The 19,981-nt window shown below is 37.2% G+C and overlaps 1 protein-coding gene and 1 pseudogene across 1 annotated transcript in view; one reads left to right on the forward strand and one right to left on the reverse strand.

Moving 5' to 3' along the window:
• Positions 1-19,981, reverse strand: part of LOC138175994 (glyceraldehyde-3-phosphate dehydrogenase-like) — a 302,812-nt pseudogene that overhangs the window by 236,719 nt on the left and 46,112 nt on the right.
• Positions 1-19,981, forward strand: part of LOC138175992 (calcium/calmodulin-dependent protein kinase type 1D) — a 482,214-nt gene that overhangs the window by 168,415 nt on the left and 293,818 nt on the right. The window contains exon 2 of the mRNA XM_069106661.1: positions 13,088-13,219. Within this exon, the coding sequence (XP_068962762.1) occupies positions 13,088-13,219 (132 nt within the window). The remainder of the gene's footprint in view (positions 1-13,087; positions 13,220-19,981) is intronic.

A 19,981-nucleotide genomic window follows, 5' to 3' on the forward strand; every position in this document is an offset into this window, starting at 1 on the left:
ACACACACACACACACACACACACACACACACACACACACACACACACACACACACACACACACACCCGCTCTAACATTTGATTGAACTGAAAATAGCAGGTTTTAGTGAAGTTACAGGAAAATAATTTTTTTTATTTGTCATCATATTGATGAAACAGTTTCACTGATGAGATGTGGTCATTTTTATTTCAAATAAAAGTTCCTCAGAGGTGAAATTTAAAGGTTTGATTTATTACATATGGACGTAAATCTGTTTCCCTGCACAGAAAACTTAAGCCTTTTTGGATTTTCTCTTTGGATGAAACAAAAGAAAGTAGCCCCTGGGTGACACAGGGACAATGTCCTAGCTGTGTGATCCTGCCAAGTCACTTATTCTCCTTCTGCTTCAGTTTTCTAAACTATAAGATAAGGATAATAATAAATAGTGCTTGTTTCCCAGGGTGGTTGTGAGGGTCAAATTAGATAATTGCAAAGTGCTTAGTACAGTGCCTAGCATATAGTGGTAGGCACTATGTAAATTCTAGCTATTGTTATTATTATTATTATTATTTTGATGTAATCTGCTTTTATGGAAAAGGGGGCATATCTATTTACAGTTTTCTTAGTTCTTACTACCAGTTCAGCTAGGTGGCGCTGTGCTGGGTCTAGAGTTAGTCTCATCTTCCTGAGGTCAAATCTAGCCTCAGATAATTAATAGCTATGTGACCCTGGGCAAGTTACTTAACCCTATTTGCCTCAGTGTCCTCATTTGTAAAATGATCTGGAGAAGGAAATGGCAAACCACTCCAGTATCTCTGCCAAGAAAACTCGAATGGGGTCACAGAGAGTTGGGCAGGACTGAAAAATGACTGAATAACGACAAAAAGCCACTGAAACATCTCAGCAATTCATTCATAAACTTCTGCTCTTCCCTGTTTAAGTGATTCCTGAGTTTGGAATTTTCCCTCAGGGGCCACATAACAGAACTTGATACAGATTTGCTTGGATTACTAGCTTTGATGAAATCCAGCTTGTATAGACTTTTCCTTGAGAATTGTAAATGTTCTTAGTTTGTATACAGGATTATTGGACAAAGCCTGCAATGATGCCAGGAAACTTTTTTTCCCCTTAAGGCTGCTGGCTTTCTTGTTTGGCATTGGTCTTTGGGCTAATTATGAATTAGGTTTGCATCTCTGAAAGGCTTTAGGACTCTGAGGATTGGGGAATTTGGAACTGAATGGAATCTCCCAGTTCCTTTAGTCTGGTGTCCAGGTTCTGTAGATGAGGAAACTGAAACCACTTATAGTAAGTAGCTTAGGATCCTAGATTTGGATCCGGGAAGGACCTTAAAGGTCAACTAACCCAACCTTTCTCATTTCACAAATGAGGAAATTGAGGCCCACCAAGGTCACATAGGTGCTGCCCTGTTTGCCAGTTGATAAGTGCTAATGTTGCTGAAGTGGTGATGTCTAGACAGTGCAAAGTGAAGAGACAATTTGGTTATTATATTGTTAATTGGATTAGTATAGAGGCCTTGTTAATTCATGTTAAAAAAAAATACCCTTTGTGAGATTTGGCTGACTGTCTTTGCTTGAACCTGTTGACCAGATAACTTGGAAACTCTTCATCAGTTTGTATTGTGGCCCCATCATACATTATAAATGCCCTGAGAACAAGTGAGCTGATTTCCATCTTGTGGTCTCCAGCATCTAGCACTGTACCTTGCAAATGGCAGGCACTCAATACATGATTGTTCAGTTGAATTGCTGTTAGACATGCCAAGTGTCTCTTAAACATAAGTACCATTCCATCCTTCTGAGCCCAGTTTATATAAAGGAGGACTCTACTGATGGTCTTATTGGGTAACTGAGGTAACTGAGAACTAGGCAGGGCAGTACAGTTAGTTTGGCAGTACATTTGGAGTAGGGACTGAATGAATTTACTTTATTGTGTTAACCATTTTACTACCTGTCCAAATGGAACTGTAACTAGGAATTTTTTCTGTCAGTAGTAAAATAAACCCTTTAAACAACTCTATGGAAGGATAGACCTTAGGTTATAAAGAGGCTACCACTGAGGAAGGGGGAGGTTGTTGTTTGTCCATAGTTTTGGAAGAGAACCAGTGACATTACAGGTTGTGCATGAATTGGATATAAGTGAGGTAGAGTTTGTGTCGAGTTGTAAGCTTCACACTCTGTTCCTGAATCATAGAAGTCCGGTGGCAAGACAAAAGTCAGGACGACTGGCTGTGGCCCAGGCCGCAGTGGATGACCGTGGTGCCTCTGGTGCCTGGCCAAGACCCAAGGGCTCCACAGAACCTCCTTCTGCCCTCATGGCCAGGGGAGCAGATGGTTCTCATTCACCCATTTCTCCGGGAAAGTCTTCTTGTGTTTGAGGTGGACATCCCCCTAACTCACTGACAGGTGTGAGGCCTGTGAGTCACCTTTAACCTGATTTAGCCCGGTTGCTGAGATGGTTTACCTGGGTGTGGTTGCTGTGTGTGCTTCAGCTTCTAGGAGTCACCAGGTGAGAGTAGGGCTCATCAAGTGTACCCCAAAGATAGATGAGCAGCCCTGAAGAGGGCTTGGCAGGCCCTCACACCAGAGGTTCCTCCTGAACACCCCATCCACCCCATTGCGGGAGGCAGCAAGGAAGGCAAGAAGCAGAGAGAGTAGCACAGGCCACCTGGGAGTTTCCTATTTCAACGAATTATTGGTATTGAGTTCAGTAGTCTCTATGCTGCTGAAGGATTGCAAGTCCTGCTGAGGCCTATAAATTTTGGTGCCCTTACACTAACAAAGCCTTGTTCGCCTTGTCTTGGTTACTACTCTATGTCCAGGACAGATTAGGTTTAAAATAAGGATGCTGCTAGGATCTCAGAGTCAGCTGGCTACCTAGGTAGGTTTAGCTATGATAAAGCAATTTCTTTCCTGTCAGTTCCCAAAGTCAGGATTCTTCTTTTGTCCGTCAGTCTCACAAGTATTTATTGAAGATCTGCTATATTCCAGGCACTAAGCTAAACTTCGAAAGTACAAAAAAGGCCTCAAGTCCCACAAATGAACCAAGAAAGCCCCCGCAAGCCCAGTCTTTGTTCTGAAGGAGTTCACAGACTAATGCAGGAGACTATGAAAATTGCTATGTGCATATTTGCATATATACTAAGAAGATATTAGGAGAATATGTGTAAAGTGCATCGTGAGCCATAAAATGCTATATAAACATTACTTAATATCAAGTCATATCTGTTAATCATCATACATACCTATCTCTCTCTCTCTCTCTCTCTCTCTCTCTCTCTATATATATATATATATATATATATATATATATATATATATATATATATCTCATGTCTTCTGAATCCAAGACCAATATTCAATCCCCCACCCCATGTTCCCTTACACCTATGACACATACTAGCAGTGTGACCTTGGGCAAGTAATTTAACCTTTCAGTGTCCCTAGTTGCTATCTGAAGACATAAGTCTCAGAGAAGGTGCTGAACTCCATGGGAGGGGCATTCTCCAGGGATAATCTACCCCAAAGGTGTCAAATAATGTGCCCTGAGGGCTACATTGGGCCAGCAACACTTCTTATCACAGCAAGAACCACATTAAAATGTAATTGGGAAATATTTAACAAAATAAATAAAAATAAAACACAGAGAATGTTAAGTTTTAAAACTAGGTTAATATGCTGTCTTTGAATTTGACATGATTGGTCTGTATTCATAAAATCATGGATCTGTTAAAAATCTATAAATAAACAAACGCACATATGTAATACTCATTGAAAGTTTAATGTGAACACCATGTCATTGCAGACATAGATTTTTTTTAGTTGCATCTATATCAGAATGAAACTAAATTTAGTTTCAGAAGAATTAAATCTCCAATTTTCAACATCCAGCCACATTTCCTTTAATATCTTGTGTTGCTTATGTTTCTATTCCAAGCAAAGTGCTTAATAACTGTTTTATCTGTCTCTATTTTCTGATGTTTGCTAATGAACCATGTGTAATGGCCAATGACTGGCTTCCTATGACTCCGTGACCACCAATATCTCACAAATAATTTGAGCATAGTAGAAATGAATTACTGTCCTTTGTTACAGAAAACAATTATAAGCATGAAATGGATACTGCCCTATAAATCCTGACACTGCTTTTATAATCAGTCAACAAGCATTTATTTAGCACCTACTGATTGCTAGGTACTGGACTAGGCCCTAAGGATACAAATACAAATTCTTTCATTTGAAACTTGTTAGTTATCTAACTTTGGGCCAGTAGAGACTGTGAAAAATGAGAAGTAAAGAAAATCTTGAGAACCCAAAAGAGTGAAAATGTCACAAGAAATTACTAAGTATTGTATTTGGGAAAACACCAAAAAAAATTGATGCTTTCTCTTTTGACAAATCTGCCCCAGGAGATTTAGATGTAAAATTGTACTGTGTCTGGGAATCGATCTCAATGAAAATCAAACTAGTTGTAAGTGTATTTTATACTGTCTTGTCATGGCTCTTCAGGCTTTTGGAGGTGAGTTGTCATCATGGAATTACCAAGTTAAGGAAGAAGTTAGGAATATTGCATTGAAAAAGAAGCAGTTATGTACCAAATAGGTTTCTTTTTATTTTTAAGCGGTAACTTAGTAAATAGAGGTGTCCTTTTCTAATTTAAGACTGTTTGAAAGACAGTGATCTGGAACATTTTTAAAAAATGAATTTCATTACCTTTCTGCTTCTGACTCATAGAGGTCCTGATTATTGTGAATAATGAATCCCCTGAAGTGGTTATATGTATTTGAATTCTGTTTGAGGTTATACTTGTGTAAAATATGGTCAGTCTTCCCCCCCGCCCCAGTCATGTCCAACTCTTTGTGACCCCATTTGGGGTTTTCTTGGCAATGCTTCTTGAGTGGTTTGCCATTTCCCTCTCCAGCTCATTTTACAGATGAGGAAATAAGGCCAAAAGGGTTAAGTGACTTGCTCAGGGTCACACAGGCTAGATTTGAACTCTGGATGATGAGTCTTCCTGGCTCTGGTCCTTGTGCTTTATCCACTGCTTCTACCTCACTGCCCCAGCAAAATGTGGTGATTCCCCCAATGAAAATATGAAGTGCAAATTCATATAATAACTGGCTTATAACCCCAGGCATGTCATTTATCTTCTCAGTACTCTAGGCAGCTTTCTAAGACTCTAAGTTGTTAAAAAAAAAATACCAATCTGCATTGATGGAGAGAGTTTCCTCCCTGGGAATTCCCTTTACCGGAGAAATCACAGGTCTAGCCCTATCTCTACCCAAACATGTAGAAGCACAAATAAATAGCTAAGTGTTGCCAAATCAAGGCCATGTCTGACTCATTTTAATGAATAAAGATAATATATTATTGTCCCTTTAATTATATGTGAATGGGTGCTGAACTGCTTAAACACTTCTCTTAAAGTAGGTTAAACCTGCCTTCACTCACCGTCTTTGAGGATTCAGCTCCATTGTGCTGGTGCAGTGACTAGAGAGCTCTACCTGGATCCAGAAAGACCCAAGTTCAAATCTTGCCTGAGATACTTACTAGCTCTGTGACCCTGGATGTCACTTAAACTCTGCCTGGCTCAGTTTTCTCAACTGTAAAATGGGGCTAATAATAGCACATAGCTCTCAGGGTTGTTGGGAGGATCAGAGGAGATATTTGTAAAGTACTTTTGCAAATCTTAAAGTGCATGGATATTTCAGCTTTCAATTATTCTCACCCATCCTCAACACTTTTCATGGTTTGACATTTGGAATTACTGCCTCATTAGTGGGAAAAAAGTCATTTTAATTGATAGTAAAAGGTCTAAGCCTGATGGCAGCCTTTTTATACTTATGCAGTGATAGTATTAAGTTGTACTCAGTACAGAAAATTAAGTTAATAGAACAGTAAAACTAATTTGCATGTTGAATTTTCTTTTTCAAAAGCATGGGAAAAGCAGCCATCCATTAATAGCCTGCTCTGAAGTAAGAAGCCAAATGACTTCAGTTCTTTCAGTCTTGTCTTGTTTGAGATAGTCAGCCCTTGCATCTTTTCCTCCCATCATGATGTCCAAAGAAAAAGGGGCTTGGACCCACATTGACTGTTAGATTTTCTACAACCTTGCCCCCTCCCCTAATTGCTTCTCTCTAGGCAAATAGAATTTCTTTCCAACTATCTACCTCTCTATACCTGTGTGTGATTGTTTTTGAAGGAACTCCAAGTTTTAGCACGTTTTTTGATCAATACTTTATTATGCAAACAGTCATTTTCCTTAGCAACAGCTAACCAGTGAGTATGATTTAAATACATATCAAATCCTCTTCCTCCGGAATATGACTGTAGAAAATCATTATTTTATTTTCTGTTCCACATATTCAGTTCTTTTCTCTCTCCTTCCCTCTCACTTGCCAATTGAGAAGGCAAGAAAAACAAAACACATTTCAAATATGTATAGTCATGCAAAACAAGTTTCTGAGTTAGCATTGCTAACAAAAAAAAGGAAGCAGATATACTTCAGTCTGTATTCTCAGTCCATTGGTTCTTTATTTAAAGATGGATAGCATGATTCATCATGAGTCCTTTGAGATTTTGGTGGGCCGTTTTGTTGATCAGAGTTAATAAATCTTTCAACAGTTGATTATCTTCACAATATTGCTATTACTGTGCTAAATATTTTCCTGGTTTTGCTCATTTCACTTTGTATTAATTCATACATGTCTTCCAAGGTTTTTCTGAATCCATCCCCTTCATCATTTCTTACAACAAAGTAGTATTCCATTAAATTCATATACTATTACTTGTTCAGCTAATCTGTTGGAATCTCCTTAGTTTCCAGTTCTTTGCCACACAAAAACAAACAAACAAACAAAAAACCTGATCTTTTTGGAGTATTGACCTACTAGTAGTATTGTTAAGTCAAAAGGTGTGAACAATTTAATAACTTTTGGGACAGAGTTACAAATTGATTTTTGGAATGATTGGTCTAATTCTCACAGGTTCACTAACAATTCATCCGTGTATCTGTTTTTCTACAGCCACTCCAACATTTGTCATTTTCCTTCTTTTTTGTCATCTTAGTAAATTTGGATGTGAGGTAGTGTTTTGATGTGCATTTTTCTAATTATTAGTGAATCAGAATATTTTTCACATGATTATTGATAGCATGGATTTCTTCCTCTGAAAATTGCCTTTTCATATCCCTTGAATATTTTTTAATTGAGGAGTGACTCTTATTCTTGCAAATTTGACATAGTTGCCTATACATTTAGAAGTGAGAAATAATGACATTTTGAACAGCATTCTCAAAGAACTTGTATTAAAATTTGAAAGCCATTAATAACAGAAAGTCACTTATTCTGAAGAACTTCCAGGCTTCTCAGGAAGATGAATCTATAGTCATCTTCTGCCCTAATACAAACTATAATATAAAGGAGGGAATACATACAGAGTGATTTTTATACTTGTAAATGTAAGAATCAGGATGGGCTTCTGGTAATAAGTAGCACTTCAGTGAGCTTTAAAGAAAGCTAGGGGAGCTGGGTGGTTCCATAGTGCATAGAGCACTGAACTGGGAGTCAGGAAGACTCATCTTCCTGAGTTCAAATCTGGCCTCAGACACTTATTAGCTATATGACCTTGGGCAAGTCACTTTACCCTACTTGCCTCAGTTTCCTCCTTTGTAAAAATGATATGGAGAAGGAAATGGTAAACAACACCAGTATCTTTGCCAAGAAAATGGGGTCATGGAAAGTCAGATAAGATTGAAACCACTCAGCAACAATAAAGGGAATCTGAGAGGTGAAGACAGAATATTTCTGGGAGGGGCAACAGTTTGTACAAGGCAGGGAGACAAGGGAATGTGATGCACAGGAAGCATCGAGGTGTCCAGATAGTCAGGAATGTAGAGAGTGTGAAGGAGAGTGGTATTCAATAAGTCTGGAGAAGTCAGCTGAAATCAGATTGTAGATGAGGATGATAGCTAGAATGTATAAGCACTTTTAAGGTTTGCAAAGCACCTTACATGTGTTGTCTCATTTGGTCCTCACTACAACCCCTTGAAGGGAAATACTATTATTACCCTCATTTTGCAGATGAGGAAACTCTTGGGGAGACAGGTCAGGTGACTTGGCCACAACCACAATGCTAAGAAGTGTTTGTCAACATTTGAACTGTCTTCCAATTCTCCTCACTCTATCCATTGAGCCATCTTGCTACCAAGGGCTTTCTAAGTCAAAGAGAAGATTTTGAATTTTATACTGGAAACAGAGGGAATCATTGGAACTTCAGTAGCAGAGGAGTGACATGGGAACTGAATAATCTATAGGATAAGTCTACCCAGACGACTGGGGTGTGAAAGAATGTTGTTATTGTTTAGTTGTTTTCAGTTGTGTCTGACGCTTTCAGACATATTTTGAAGTTTTCTTCACAATGATACTGGGGGGCAGCTAGGTGGCACAGTGAATAGAGCACCAGCCCTGGATTCAGGAGTACCTGAGTTCAAATCCGGCCTCAGACACTTAACACAAAAACTAGCTGTATGATCTTCAGAAAGTCACTTAACCCCAGCTGCCTTCCAAAAAGCAAAAAAACCAAAAAACAATGATACTGGAATGATTTGCCATTTCCATCTCCAATAGGAAAGAATTAAAATTCTTCTTTTCTAGAAGGAAAGAATGTGTCTCTTTTTTAAGTTCTACTACCAATTTGTCCCTTTCTATTTTGGTATTAATAGAATCAAAAATCCATGGAATACAGAGTTGGAGAGGATTCCGGGAATTATCCAGACCAGAGGTCTTAACCCTTTCTGGCAATGTCACTGACCTTTCTGGCAGTGTGGTGAAGAAGCCTATTAACCATTTCTCAGAATAATATTGTTAATATATAAAATAAAATAAAGTACTACATAGAACTATAAAGAAAACCACTTGAAATGAAATACAGTCATCTAGCATTTATTAAACAGTAGGGACTGAGCTGTGTTTTGGCTATGGTTATTAGAGCATTTAAAAAACAAGTTCATGGACCACAGGTTAACTACTCTTGAGGTAGGCCAATTCTCCAATTCTACAAATGATGAAACCGAGACTTGGAGAGGCCAAGCGACTAACTCACCCTAGATCACACAGGACACAAATAGTACAAATAGAGTTTGAATGCAGTTCCTCCTGACTTGAAATTCTGAATGGAATAACAAATAGTTTTAGTTCTTTATGAATCTGATTTAAAGCGACAAATGGTTTATTACAGAGGTGGGGAACCTGCAACCTCAAGGCCACATTCGGCCTTCTAGGTCCTTGGGTATGGCCTTTTGACTGAGTCCAAGTTTTATAATTAAGGGGATTTGTTCTGTGAAGTTTGGATTCAGTCAAAGAGAAGCACTTGAGGACCTAGAGGCCACATGTAGGCTTGAGGTTGTAGGTTCTTCACCCCTGGTTTATTCTAAAAACCATAGCTGAACAAAGGTTGATGATTGCCAACTGAGGTTATTGGCTTTCATATTTGGAGACTGACCTAGGTTTTCAATAGAGGGAAAGAAAAATAAATTTAGCCTTCATAATTTTTACAGCTTATCTTTAGGTGCAGAAAATATTTATCATATTTAAAGTTATTTTATTTGACCTTTCTCATATTTTGTCATGAGGTTTTCATTTAGATGTAAATTCAGTATTGCTCTTTTAATAGTTTCCTTCAGAATTTAAATAAATCTCTTGTCACAACTTGAAAATTACAGTTCTCAGAACATTGGGATTTCTATTAGATGTGTTATTTCCTTCATCTTTTTTCCTCTAAGATTATTACACTTTTCCCAAATGTAATGAAATTAAAAATTGACTCCGCTTCCCTATCTCCTACCAACATCCTCATTTAGTAGACTGAGTGGTGGTGGGAGGAAATTTTTGACAGATTTGTTGTTTGCAATTAAACCACATAAAGTGTGATGTCAGGGTTATTTAAATTTTATTCTAAGAATCCAGGCAACTTAGTATATGACTTAATATATCTTTCCTTAGACCTAAGGAACTTTCTTGTTTCAAGGGGAGACCCTTCTGTTTCTTTATGCATAGGATCGAATAGAAATGAAGAATGAAGTAAGAAAAAATGAATTCATCATTTTCCATAGCACAGACCACAATTTTGTTAAATTTATTTGTGTGTATTTTTTGATCTAGAGTAAGAGAGAGGCATGGCAAGCATTGGCAAGGGTTCAGAGGGGAATCCCAAAGATGATGCATATAGTTATGTCAGGAAAGTGAGGAGATTGGACTCAGTGACCATTTAAAATGTTTTCTAATCCTGTAATTCTACTATCCTGAAATTGAGCTAGTGTAACCTACTTATTTTTTTTCTCTTATTGGTTTCAGGTTTTCCAAAGTATTATCTTTTTATGTCTTTGCTCTTATTTCTGAGAATCCTTTCAATTTTCTTTGATTGGTCACAAGTTATCTTATCCTCTGGGATTGTTTTCATGCTGTTTCATTTCTTTATCCCTCCACTATAAAACAGTCTTTTGCTACAAATCCCCCAACCCTACCCTCAAACTTTTTGGTGTAGTCCTTTTGGCGTGATCTATTTCTGAGTTTATTTTCACCAGCATGGAGAATGTGAGTGTTCTCTTCTGAAACTGCAGGGTTTTCTTCAAACCATTCCTAGGAACCTATATGAGCAGTAACAATTTATGGCAATAAGCATTTATTTTCAAAGATTGGGTCTTCCTATCTTTTCCAGACTGTAAGAGCAGGGAGATACAAGCTCCAATTTCACTCTTATTGGCAAGGGAGTTTTGACCTGCTCACTTTCCAGTCTGCATCAATTCCTTGTTCCTTAAGCAATCTGATGCCCTCCTACCCACTCTCAGTCTCCCAGAGGCACACCATGTTAATGCTGAACTTAGTGTAGACAGCCAATCAGCTTAGCCCAGTTGCAGTCTCCTAAGATTCTTAGTCTTCCTTAATGATAATTTCATCTTTCTAAAGGTGGAAAATGAAAAGGGGAAATGTGATTTGAAACCTAATTCTGACCAACAAGAAAGACCAGGTCACTTTGGGAAAGTGACCAACCTGTCTTAGAATTTGTAAAAGAGGAGAGGAAATTCAGGTGTAGTTAGACATGTACCCCAGTTTGGGGAGAGTAAATTTCAAAGGGTCTAGAGAAAAAGGCTTAGGTAGCATCTCATGACCTGAATTCCTACTGAGGAGTCAATCCAGATGAGATGAAATGTTCAGAATGAAAATTTCAAAGTTATAAGGAAACAATTCCACAAAGGACAAAAAAGGTAGCCAGCCAAAGAGGCAAGTATAAATGTACAGATGATGAACTTAAATTTAAAAGAGAGAGAGACATATATAGAAGGTTAAAAACAAAAGAAGGTAACAGATGATGGGTCTGATTGTTTAGGAATATTATTTAGCTAGTTTTTCCCCCTCTGCTCCCTAAATCACTTTCTCTGTGACTGCTACACAAGATAGACTTTAAAAGGAAGTATAGAATGAGTGAATTAGGAGACTCTTCTTGCTTGCTAATACTGAGCTATTATTGCTCTAAGAGAGAGCAGCGGCTGTTGTTGGTACCAGCCTTCAAATAAGAGGTGAATAGTGAGGTGAGTTGGAGAATTGCAAAAACCTGCCTCTGACACTTAATCAAATCTCTTATCCACCCTGGTTCTCTAATTCCTCATTAGTAAAAAGAGAGGTTTGAAATTGATTGCCTTGAGGCCCTTCTTTGTCTAAGTATACGATCCTATGATCAGTGGCCTTTTCTGGTGGGGAGGGCAATGCCAGGTTCTCCTAGTAATATTAGTCATGACATTTGGCCTTCTGAGCTTTGGTCAAATTTCAGTTTGAGCAGTGCCTCTTCTAAGTACATCTTCCCTGTTGAGGGCATCATTGCTCAGGGGCCAAAGTGATTATTTTAAAGTGCAGGTCTGACCATATCCCATACCCTACTCAGTAAACTCCAGTGACTTCCTATTATTTCCCTGATCAAATATAATCTGTCATTGAAAAATCTTTACAGTCTGGTCCATTCTCATCTTTCTAGTCTTCTAATACTTTATTCCTCATCATGCACTCTACAATTTATATACGTATATAATATGTATGTATATTTATATCAATCATACTCATTGAAAGTTGAATGTGAACATTTAATGCAGGCTGACTCATCTCCCAATTTATGCCTTTATACTGGCTTGCACATATTCCTGTCATGTCTTTCCACTTTACTCCCTCCTTTTAGTTCCCCTTTAGTTCTTCCTTTGACTTAAAATCCCACCTTCTACAAGAATCCTTTCCCAGAACAATCTATTGCTGGTGCCTTTCCCTCAGAATACATTCTATCAAATCTGTGTGTTTCTTGCATAAACCTAGGTTTGTTTGTTTATTTTTTCCCATTGTCTTTATCACTAAAATGTAAGCTCCTTGAGTACAGGGATTATTTTTGCCTTTCTATGTACCTCTGGCAATTTGTATTTCACCTGATGCTTGACTGAATTTAAAAGAAATGTTCTATGCGTGCTAACCAATTGATTAACCCCTATCTGTATTAGGAGTTACCCATACTTAAAATATTATGTTCTCACATTTCTCAGAGAATTGACACTTTGACATTTTCTGTGGTTGGATTTCTGACATAGTGAAAAGGTTTATTATTAATTTCCAGCTAGCTAAAGGAGGGTAAGCCCTTGGAAGTTTTGATGAGATCCAATGTTCTTTTTTTCTGCTTTAAATTTTTCTGAAAGGTTTTGTTTTTAATGCTTTTCAAAAGTGATTCAGTATTAAAGCAAAATGTCCAGCAGGGGTGGACATGAAGTAGTATTATAGGTGATTCACATGCATTGTTTCAGACACAAACATATTCAAACAATCATGTTTTTCTCTGTGGCTATATTTTGTACGTATACATTTCTTTCCATAAAGAACTGAGGAGATGGGGTGGGGCGCTTAATTTAGGATGAAAAGTAACAGTGAAACTTATCATTAGGCTTTTTATGGCTACTATCTAAAATCAAACAGTAGAATTTAAAGAACTGTTATAAAACCAGGTATGTTTTCTGTGTTTCTCATGTTTCTAAGAACCTTCTCTCTTTTGTTTTTCTTGACAGTGGTGCATTTTCTGAAGTGGTTTTAGCAGAAGAAAAAGCAACTGGAAAACTCTTTGCAGTGAAATGTATCCCTAAGAAGGCACTAAAGGGCAAGGAAAGCAGCATAGAGAATGAAATTGCTGTTCTGAGAAAGTAAGTGCTGTAGAATTCCATCTCTTTGATCCCTTTGGATTGCTGGTCTGATGTAATTGGGCTCTGGGAGTGAGAATACCTGTGTAGGGGCTAGGAAAAGCTATGGAGTCACTTAAGCCGAATAGAAGCAGGAGTGGAGACAGGGTGGATTTTACAATTGGATCATGGTCCTAGAGAGAGGGAACACTGATTTTTCTCTTACCCTCCTGACCATTGACTTCTTGGTCTTTGGCTAGATACTTAGGGTTTTTTTCTTATTAGGATGATAATTTCTGATCTTCAATATAAAACAGAACTCTAACATTCCATGGCTTTTTGAATGAATTCATTTGTACTTTTAGACAGTTCATGTCCCCAAATAGCAGGACTTATTAAGGTAGGGTCCACAAACCTTGGGGTTATATGGATGAACTTGAGAGAGGGTGGGTGTCTGTGAAAAAACTTACATCTTTATTTCTACTAATCTTTGGTTTCCTTTATGATCCTATATGTTCCATTTTATGCATTTAAAAATATTATTCTGGGAAGGGTTGTATAGGCTTCGGCAGATTGCCAAAGGGATCCTTGACATGAAAAAAGTTAAGAAGCCCTGTCTCAAATCTTCCCTAAAGCCAATGAAAGTCTAATACCATACAATTAGCTGAGTCCTTTGCCTGACACAGTTTCCCCTTTCCCATCCTCTTTCCACCCTCCCTCTCACCCCCATCTCCCTAGCAGCAGTTTTTGACTGGGTTAGAGAAACAAATCACTATATGGTAATCATACTATCATTTTTGGAGAAAATGGAAATTTAAAGGTGTCTTTGTGAAAGACATCAGGAATACCAATGAAAATTACTGGGTTTTCTGGATAAGCACAGTGATTTGTTATAAATGGAAGAAGACCCTGCCACCCTTCTGAATGCTATTTATTTTAATACTATTATAATGACCAAACATGGCTTTGAAGAAGAGATGAGAAAATATACTTCTTTTCTTCATTGAGGTGGGAGACTGATGTGGAACATTATATATAGGATCAGCCTTGGTTGATACATTGATTAGTTTTGCTAAACTCCTTTTTCTCTGTTAGGGTTAGGAGAGGTGGCTGTCTGCATAAGGGGAGGCTGGAGGCAGATAGTCATAAATGAAGGTGATAGGAAAACAAAAAAGATTACAAAAAATTAAACAACAACAAATGAAGTTGTTAGGTTTGGAGGTCTACTAGAGAAAATCAGCCAACTACTAAGAGAAGCAATTTTAGAATAAATGTTCTAGCTTCCCAAAACACATTGGGACCTCCATACATTCATTATGGATGAGCACTTTTTTTCCTCGCTTGTTTCTTGTTTTTTGAAGATTAACAGCAACCTTTGAATCACACTCAGCTGCCATAAGTACCAGACTGCACAGTATGTTAATCACGACAGTATAACATGTTCTGACCTTTATTGACTCAAAGAATAAACATATGGTATGTCACTTCCACATTAGAGAACAAATTGCTCATAGGGTTTTTTTGTTTATTTGTTTGGCTTTTAGGCTTTCTCAGTTCTCACCAAAGACCCATGGAAGACTAAATTAAATAACTGTTTAGAAGGGAATTTGGTCAAAACAAGCTGTTCTAAGTATATTATAATCAAATTGGAAGATGATACTTTAATGAAACATTTAAGGATATTAACATACATTTAAGTGATTCATTTCCCAGTGCCAGGAGCTGGAAAAGCACAGTGGTGACATATTAGCCTTAAGGCACATATTTGGATTTGGCCAATGCTTTAAGTGACGTTGAGGAAGAGGCTGTTTCTGAGTATTTTGCACCATCCTGGTTAGAGTGTTTAGTGGACTGATATCACCAAGAGCACCTGGCTGGATTCAGAGCCTGGCTGGTTTGCTGCTTAATCAAGCATGTCACCTAAATCTTTGCTTGAGTCAGTCATTGATTTGGGGACTAAATGAAGTAAATAAGTTTTCATTCTTCTTGTACTCCCCTTTGCAGGCATTTGGTATCCACTCAGATGTGGACTCCAGAAGTCAGTGTCAGGTTTGTGTCACTGAAATTCTGCTTTGATTAGTTTTCCCACCTTTGGTTTCATTAATAATGAAAAAATGCCAGGGAAGAGGATATTCAGAGATAGCAAGTGACAGGATTTTGACAGTGCCATGTTGTTGAGCAGTCAGAAGCCTGAAGCCTGAGCCTTTTGTTAACCAGTATATTTTCTTTTATCATCACAAACACAAACACACACAGAACAACCCTAAAACAAAGTGAACTTTCCCAAAAGATTTAAGTAAAACAATACAGAAGAGTTATAATTGATTCGTGCCCCTGTTTCCTTTTGTTGTTTGTCATTTTGTTCTTTTGGATTTGTTTTCTTCACTGCATATGCTTTAATAAGATTTACCACATCTCTTTGAATTTTTCATTATTTATCATTGCTTAAGGTACAATAATCATCTGCTACATTCATATGCTAAAATTTATTTTTCCATTCCTAATTTTTGCTCATATAGTTTGTTTCCACTTTTGTTCTATCACAATTAATACTGCTGTAAATATTCTTGTGAAAATAACAGTGGTGCCTATTTTCCTACGGACCTGGCAACATTGACTTTTTCCATCTTTAACCATATTTGTTAAATGTACGGGCATGATCAGAGTTGTTTTAATTTATATTTATCTAATTATCAGACTTTTTGGATTTTTTATAGTTGGAAGATAATTTCTTCCTCTAGAAACTGCCTATTCATATCCGGTCACTTGCTTTTAGGGAATAGTCTTTAATTTTAGAGATTTGTTAATTCCCTTTAAATTTTAGGTATCATACTTTTCATCACAGATGTTTAAAAAAAGATTTCTTCAGAGTCCATTATTTTGTCTTCTTATCCTAGTGGCATTACTTTTATCTCTGCAAGACCTTTTTATTTTATATAACTAAGAAAATCTATTTTGTCTTTTATCACAGCCTCTGTCATAAGTAGCTAAGAATTCTTCTCCCCTCATCTAGAGTTGTGAAAGATATAGCCTTCTATTTTCCTTTAAATTGTTATGACGTGGTTTTTTATATTTCTATTGTACATACCTTTGGAACTTATTAAGTTACTATGCAGTGTTCCCAGTAGATCCTGATGAATAATGAGTTCTTTCCCCAATAATTTGTATACTTGGGTTTACTGAACAATAGACTATTACTATTTGTTTACTTCTAAATCTTGTCTAATCTGTTCCATTTCCACTTGTTTCACAATTTACTTTCATCTTTTAAAAAATACAATTCAGATAATTTTAATAATTACTATTTTAGAATATAATTTGAAATTTGGTAATGCCATGCTTTCTTTTCAACTTTTCCCTCTGTTGTTTGCTTTTGTAATCTTGGCTTTTTTGTTGCTCCCTAAGAATTTTTATTAGATTTATTTTTATTTATTATTTTAATTTTTCCTAATTCTAGAAATTATTTCATTGATATTTCGATTGGCATAGAATAAAATTTGAAGATTATTTTGGAAACCATTATTATTCTTACTATATTAGCACAGCCCAGTCATGCACACTGAATATTGGTTTAATTATTTAACTCATAGGATCATAGAATTAGAACTAGAAGGGATATCAGAAGTCATCTAGCCTAATTCTTCATTTTACAGATAATAAAATAGAGGCACAAAGAGGTTAATTGACTTGTCCGAGGTTACACAAATAATGGATAACAGAGTCAGGATTCTAATTCAGGTCAAGTCAACAAGCATTTAAGAACCTACTCTTTGCTGCACAAAGCAAAAAAAAAAAAAAAGCCAAAAACAGTTCCTGCCCTCAAGTTGCTGGATTTTAGGTCCCATGTTCTTTATCTTGTACCATGTTGCCTTTCTAAAAACTCCCTTTTTTATTCCTCTTAAACCTGCCCTTCTTTCAAATTTTCCATCTCTGTGGAGGATACTACCATACTCTCAGTGATTGCTGATTCTTCTCTCTTCCTCACTTCACACATTCAATCAGGAGTCAAGTCTTACCACTTCTGGGATACTGCTTTATTTCTGTAAAAATTGCTCTGTTGTTTGATTTGCAAAAGGACTATTTGTTTCTCCTGTATTTAATACATGGGCCTCTTCCATAATTTGCTGTTTCATAAAAGTTGGGGGGGAGGGGTACTGGAAGAGGCAGAGGTAGATAATCACATAATTTTTATGCCACCTATAAGCAGAGTATTGATATACCACTGGTTGAATTGAATCATATTGATTAAATTTTTTGCTATAAATAATACTAAAGATGTTGCTATTAAGTAGAAGGATAGCTCATAGGTTCTCCTTGGAGAAATAAATGGAGTTGGTTTCATTGTGGTTACTGCCCCTCCCCCCCAACCAAGAAACTTCATGCCATGGGACCCTTGGTTATTTTGCCTTGATTAATAATGAGCCTAAGCAAAAAAAAAAAAAAAGTCATGAAAATGGTTGTTTAATGAAAGAATGAAAACATATTTCTTTAATTGCTTACTATGTGTCAAGGGCTATTGTATCAAGCCCTGACATTGAAGTATAAATATAAATATGAAATTGCCTCTACCTGTAAGTGGTTTATATCTTAATAGGAGGAGACTATGGACATGGGGTAATGGTGGGCCCAGAAGGATGTTTTGGCCTGGGAAATCATGGGGATGACGAATTGAAAAATAGGACAGTCCACTGACACTCCATTTCCAGAAGCCCTGGTAATGTTGATTTAATTATGGTATTTAGAGCAAGAGGTAGAAAGCAGGGAGGAGGGAGTGGGGTACCCCAGGGAATTCAGAGCCAAGACATTTAGCTCTTCCCTGTCATGGTCCTTGGAGGTCTAGTTAGATGCATTAACTACTGGGCCATTGCCAGGCGTCCCAACCCACGTCTGGCCACTGGACTCTGATGACTGGAGGAGAGAGCGGGCCTGATGACTGCACAGCCCTACCTCACTTAAATCCATTTCACTTGCAAGTCAAGACATCACCCTCCTGATGTCATTGGTTCTCTTTGAGGATGAAGAATGAACAACAACAACAGCTGGGCTAACTGGAGCAGGAGATGGGCAGAGAATGACTAAGTCAAAGGACCTAACTTGAGAACCTAGAAGGTCTGATGTGGCCTGGTTTAGCTCATCCTGGGGTTGGCCACTGGAGTTGGTCTAATTTGGAAGGTGGGTAGTAGCTAGCATTAGTAGGGCAGAAAACTATTTAAACGAAACTTGCATATTTCTTATCCATTAACTCCCATGTTGAAATGGGTTCTGGAATTGTGATTTCATTGCTACTAGGAATTATTACTTGAGGAAACTTTCTATCAAAGTAGGTCAGCCCTTGTTCTGCAAATTAGGAAGTTGCCTAAGAAGTCAGCTTGTTAAGTGACTTGCTCAGGTCCCATAATCAGTAGGTGTAACAGGCAGGCCTTTAACCCATGTCTTCATGGCTATGAGGCTAGCTCTCTGTCCACTAGATAGCATTACCTCTCAATGCATTTGGGGGGAATTATTTTAAATACTATTTCTCTTCCTACCCATTTCTCTTTTTTCGTAGTAATAGAAATGGTGATTGTTTTGTAGATTTATTTTGTATCCTACTACTTTGCTAAAACTATTATTTTCGTGATTTCCCCCCTAAATCTCTAATGTATTCTAAGTAAAACATTGGATTGCCCTTGTACCTAGTAATATTTGCCTCTTGTCAATACTCATTCCTTTAATTTCTATTTCTTATCTTATTGCGATAGTCAGCACATCTAGACTTATGTCAAACAATGAATGATAGGAAGTATCCTTATTTTACTCTCTACTATGGTGCAATGGAGAGTAAGTGATGGCTTTGGTGTCAAAGGGCTGAAGTTGAAATCTCACCTCTGTCAATGTCTTTGTGACCTTTGGCATCCAGGTCCTCTAACTCCAAAGTAAGTGTTCTATGCTATTATTAGCTGACTTCCTTTTTGTTGAGTTAAATTTCAGGTCCATCTCTAGTAGCATCCTGAGGTTTTCAGTACTTCTGGAAATTGTCCTGTATGAGTTTTTGAAATATGGTACCCAGACTCCTTGTTTCTGATTTCTTTCCTGAGAGACCAATCACTCTTACCTTGTCTTGCTGAGCTTGGTTCTCTCAAGTTTTTACCTTCAACTTCAGGGATCTTATTTCTTCCAGTTATGTTGTTTTTAAGTTTAGTTTCATTATTCTGCAGCTTCTGCAATTTTGTCTTTAATTTGACCTAGTCTATTCTTCAGGAAATTTACTAATTTATTAAGTTTTTCGAGACTATTTAGCAGCATGTTCACCTTTTTATTTCTATTCTCTTTCTTGCTGTCTTGCTGCATTGATATTTTCTTTCAGAGAACTTTTTCTACTTTATTTTACCCCAATAATATTTCTTCATTGTAGTGGGGTTTTTCTTATTTTTTAAGTTTTTTTTCATTTTTTTTCCTGCAAGGCAATTTTCTCTATGATGGTTTCTTCCCCTTTCTCTACTTTTCTGTTTTTTTTTATTAGTTCTATTTGTTTCTGTTTTTAAGGCATGAAGCAGAACTTACTTTACTTGTAACCATTCATTTAGCCATCTTTCTAGAACTCCTCTGGCTGTTCTTAAAGAAATGAATAACAAAGAAAGGACTTCGAAGGGAGAAGTAAAAGGAAACATTTTCTGAATCAATTTTTTGTCCACTCCAAATTATTTCTATACGAGTTAAGAGGCATAAAATATTTATATTTCTTTCATATATTAGGGAAGGTATTAGAGGAGCAATAGCCACCCCAGTCAGGTGAGGCTAGTTTTT

Source organism: Petaurus breviceps, unplaced genomic scaffold (assembly GCF_028583685.1).
Source record: "Petaurus breviceps papuanus isolate PSGF00001 unplaced genomic scaffold, PetGlider_PUasm1.0 80, whole genome shotgun sequence".
Lineage (NCBI taxonomy): Eukaryota > Metazoa > Chordata > Mammalia > Diprotodontia > Petauridae > Petaurus > Petaurus breviceps.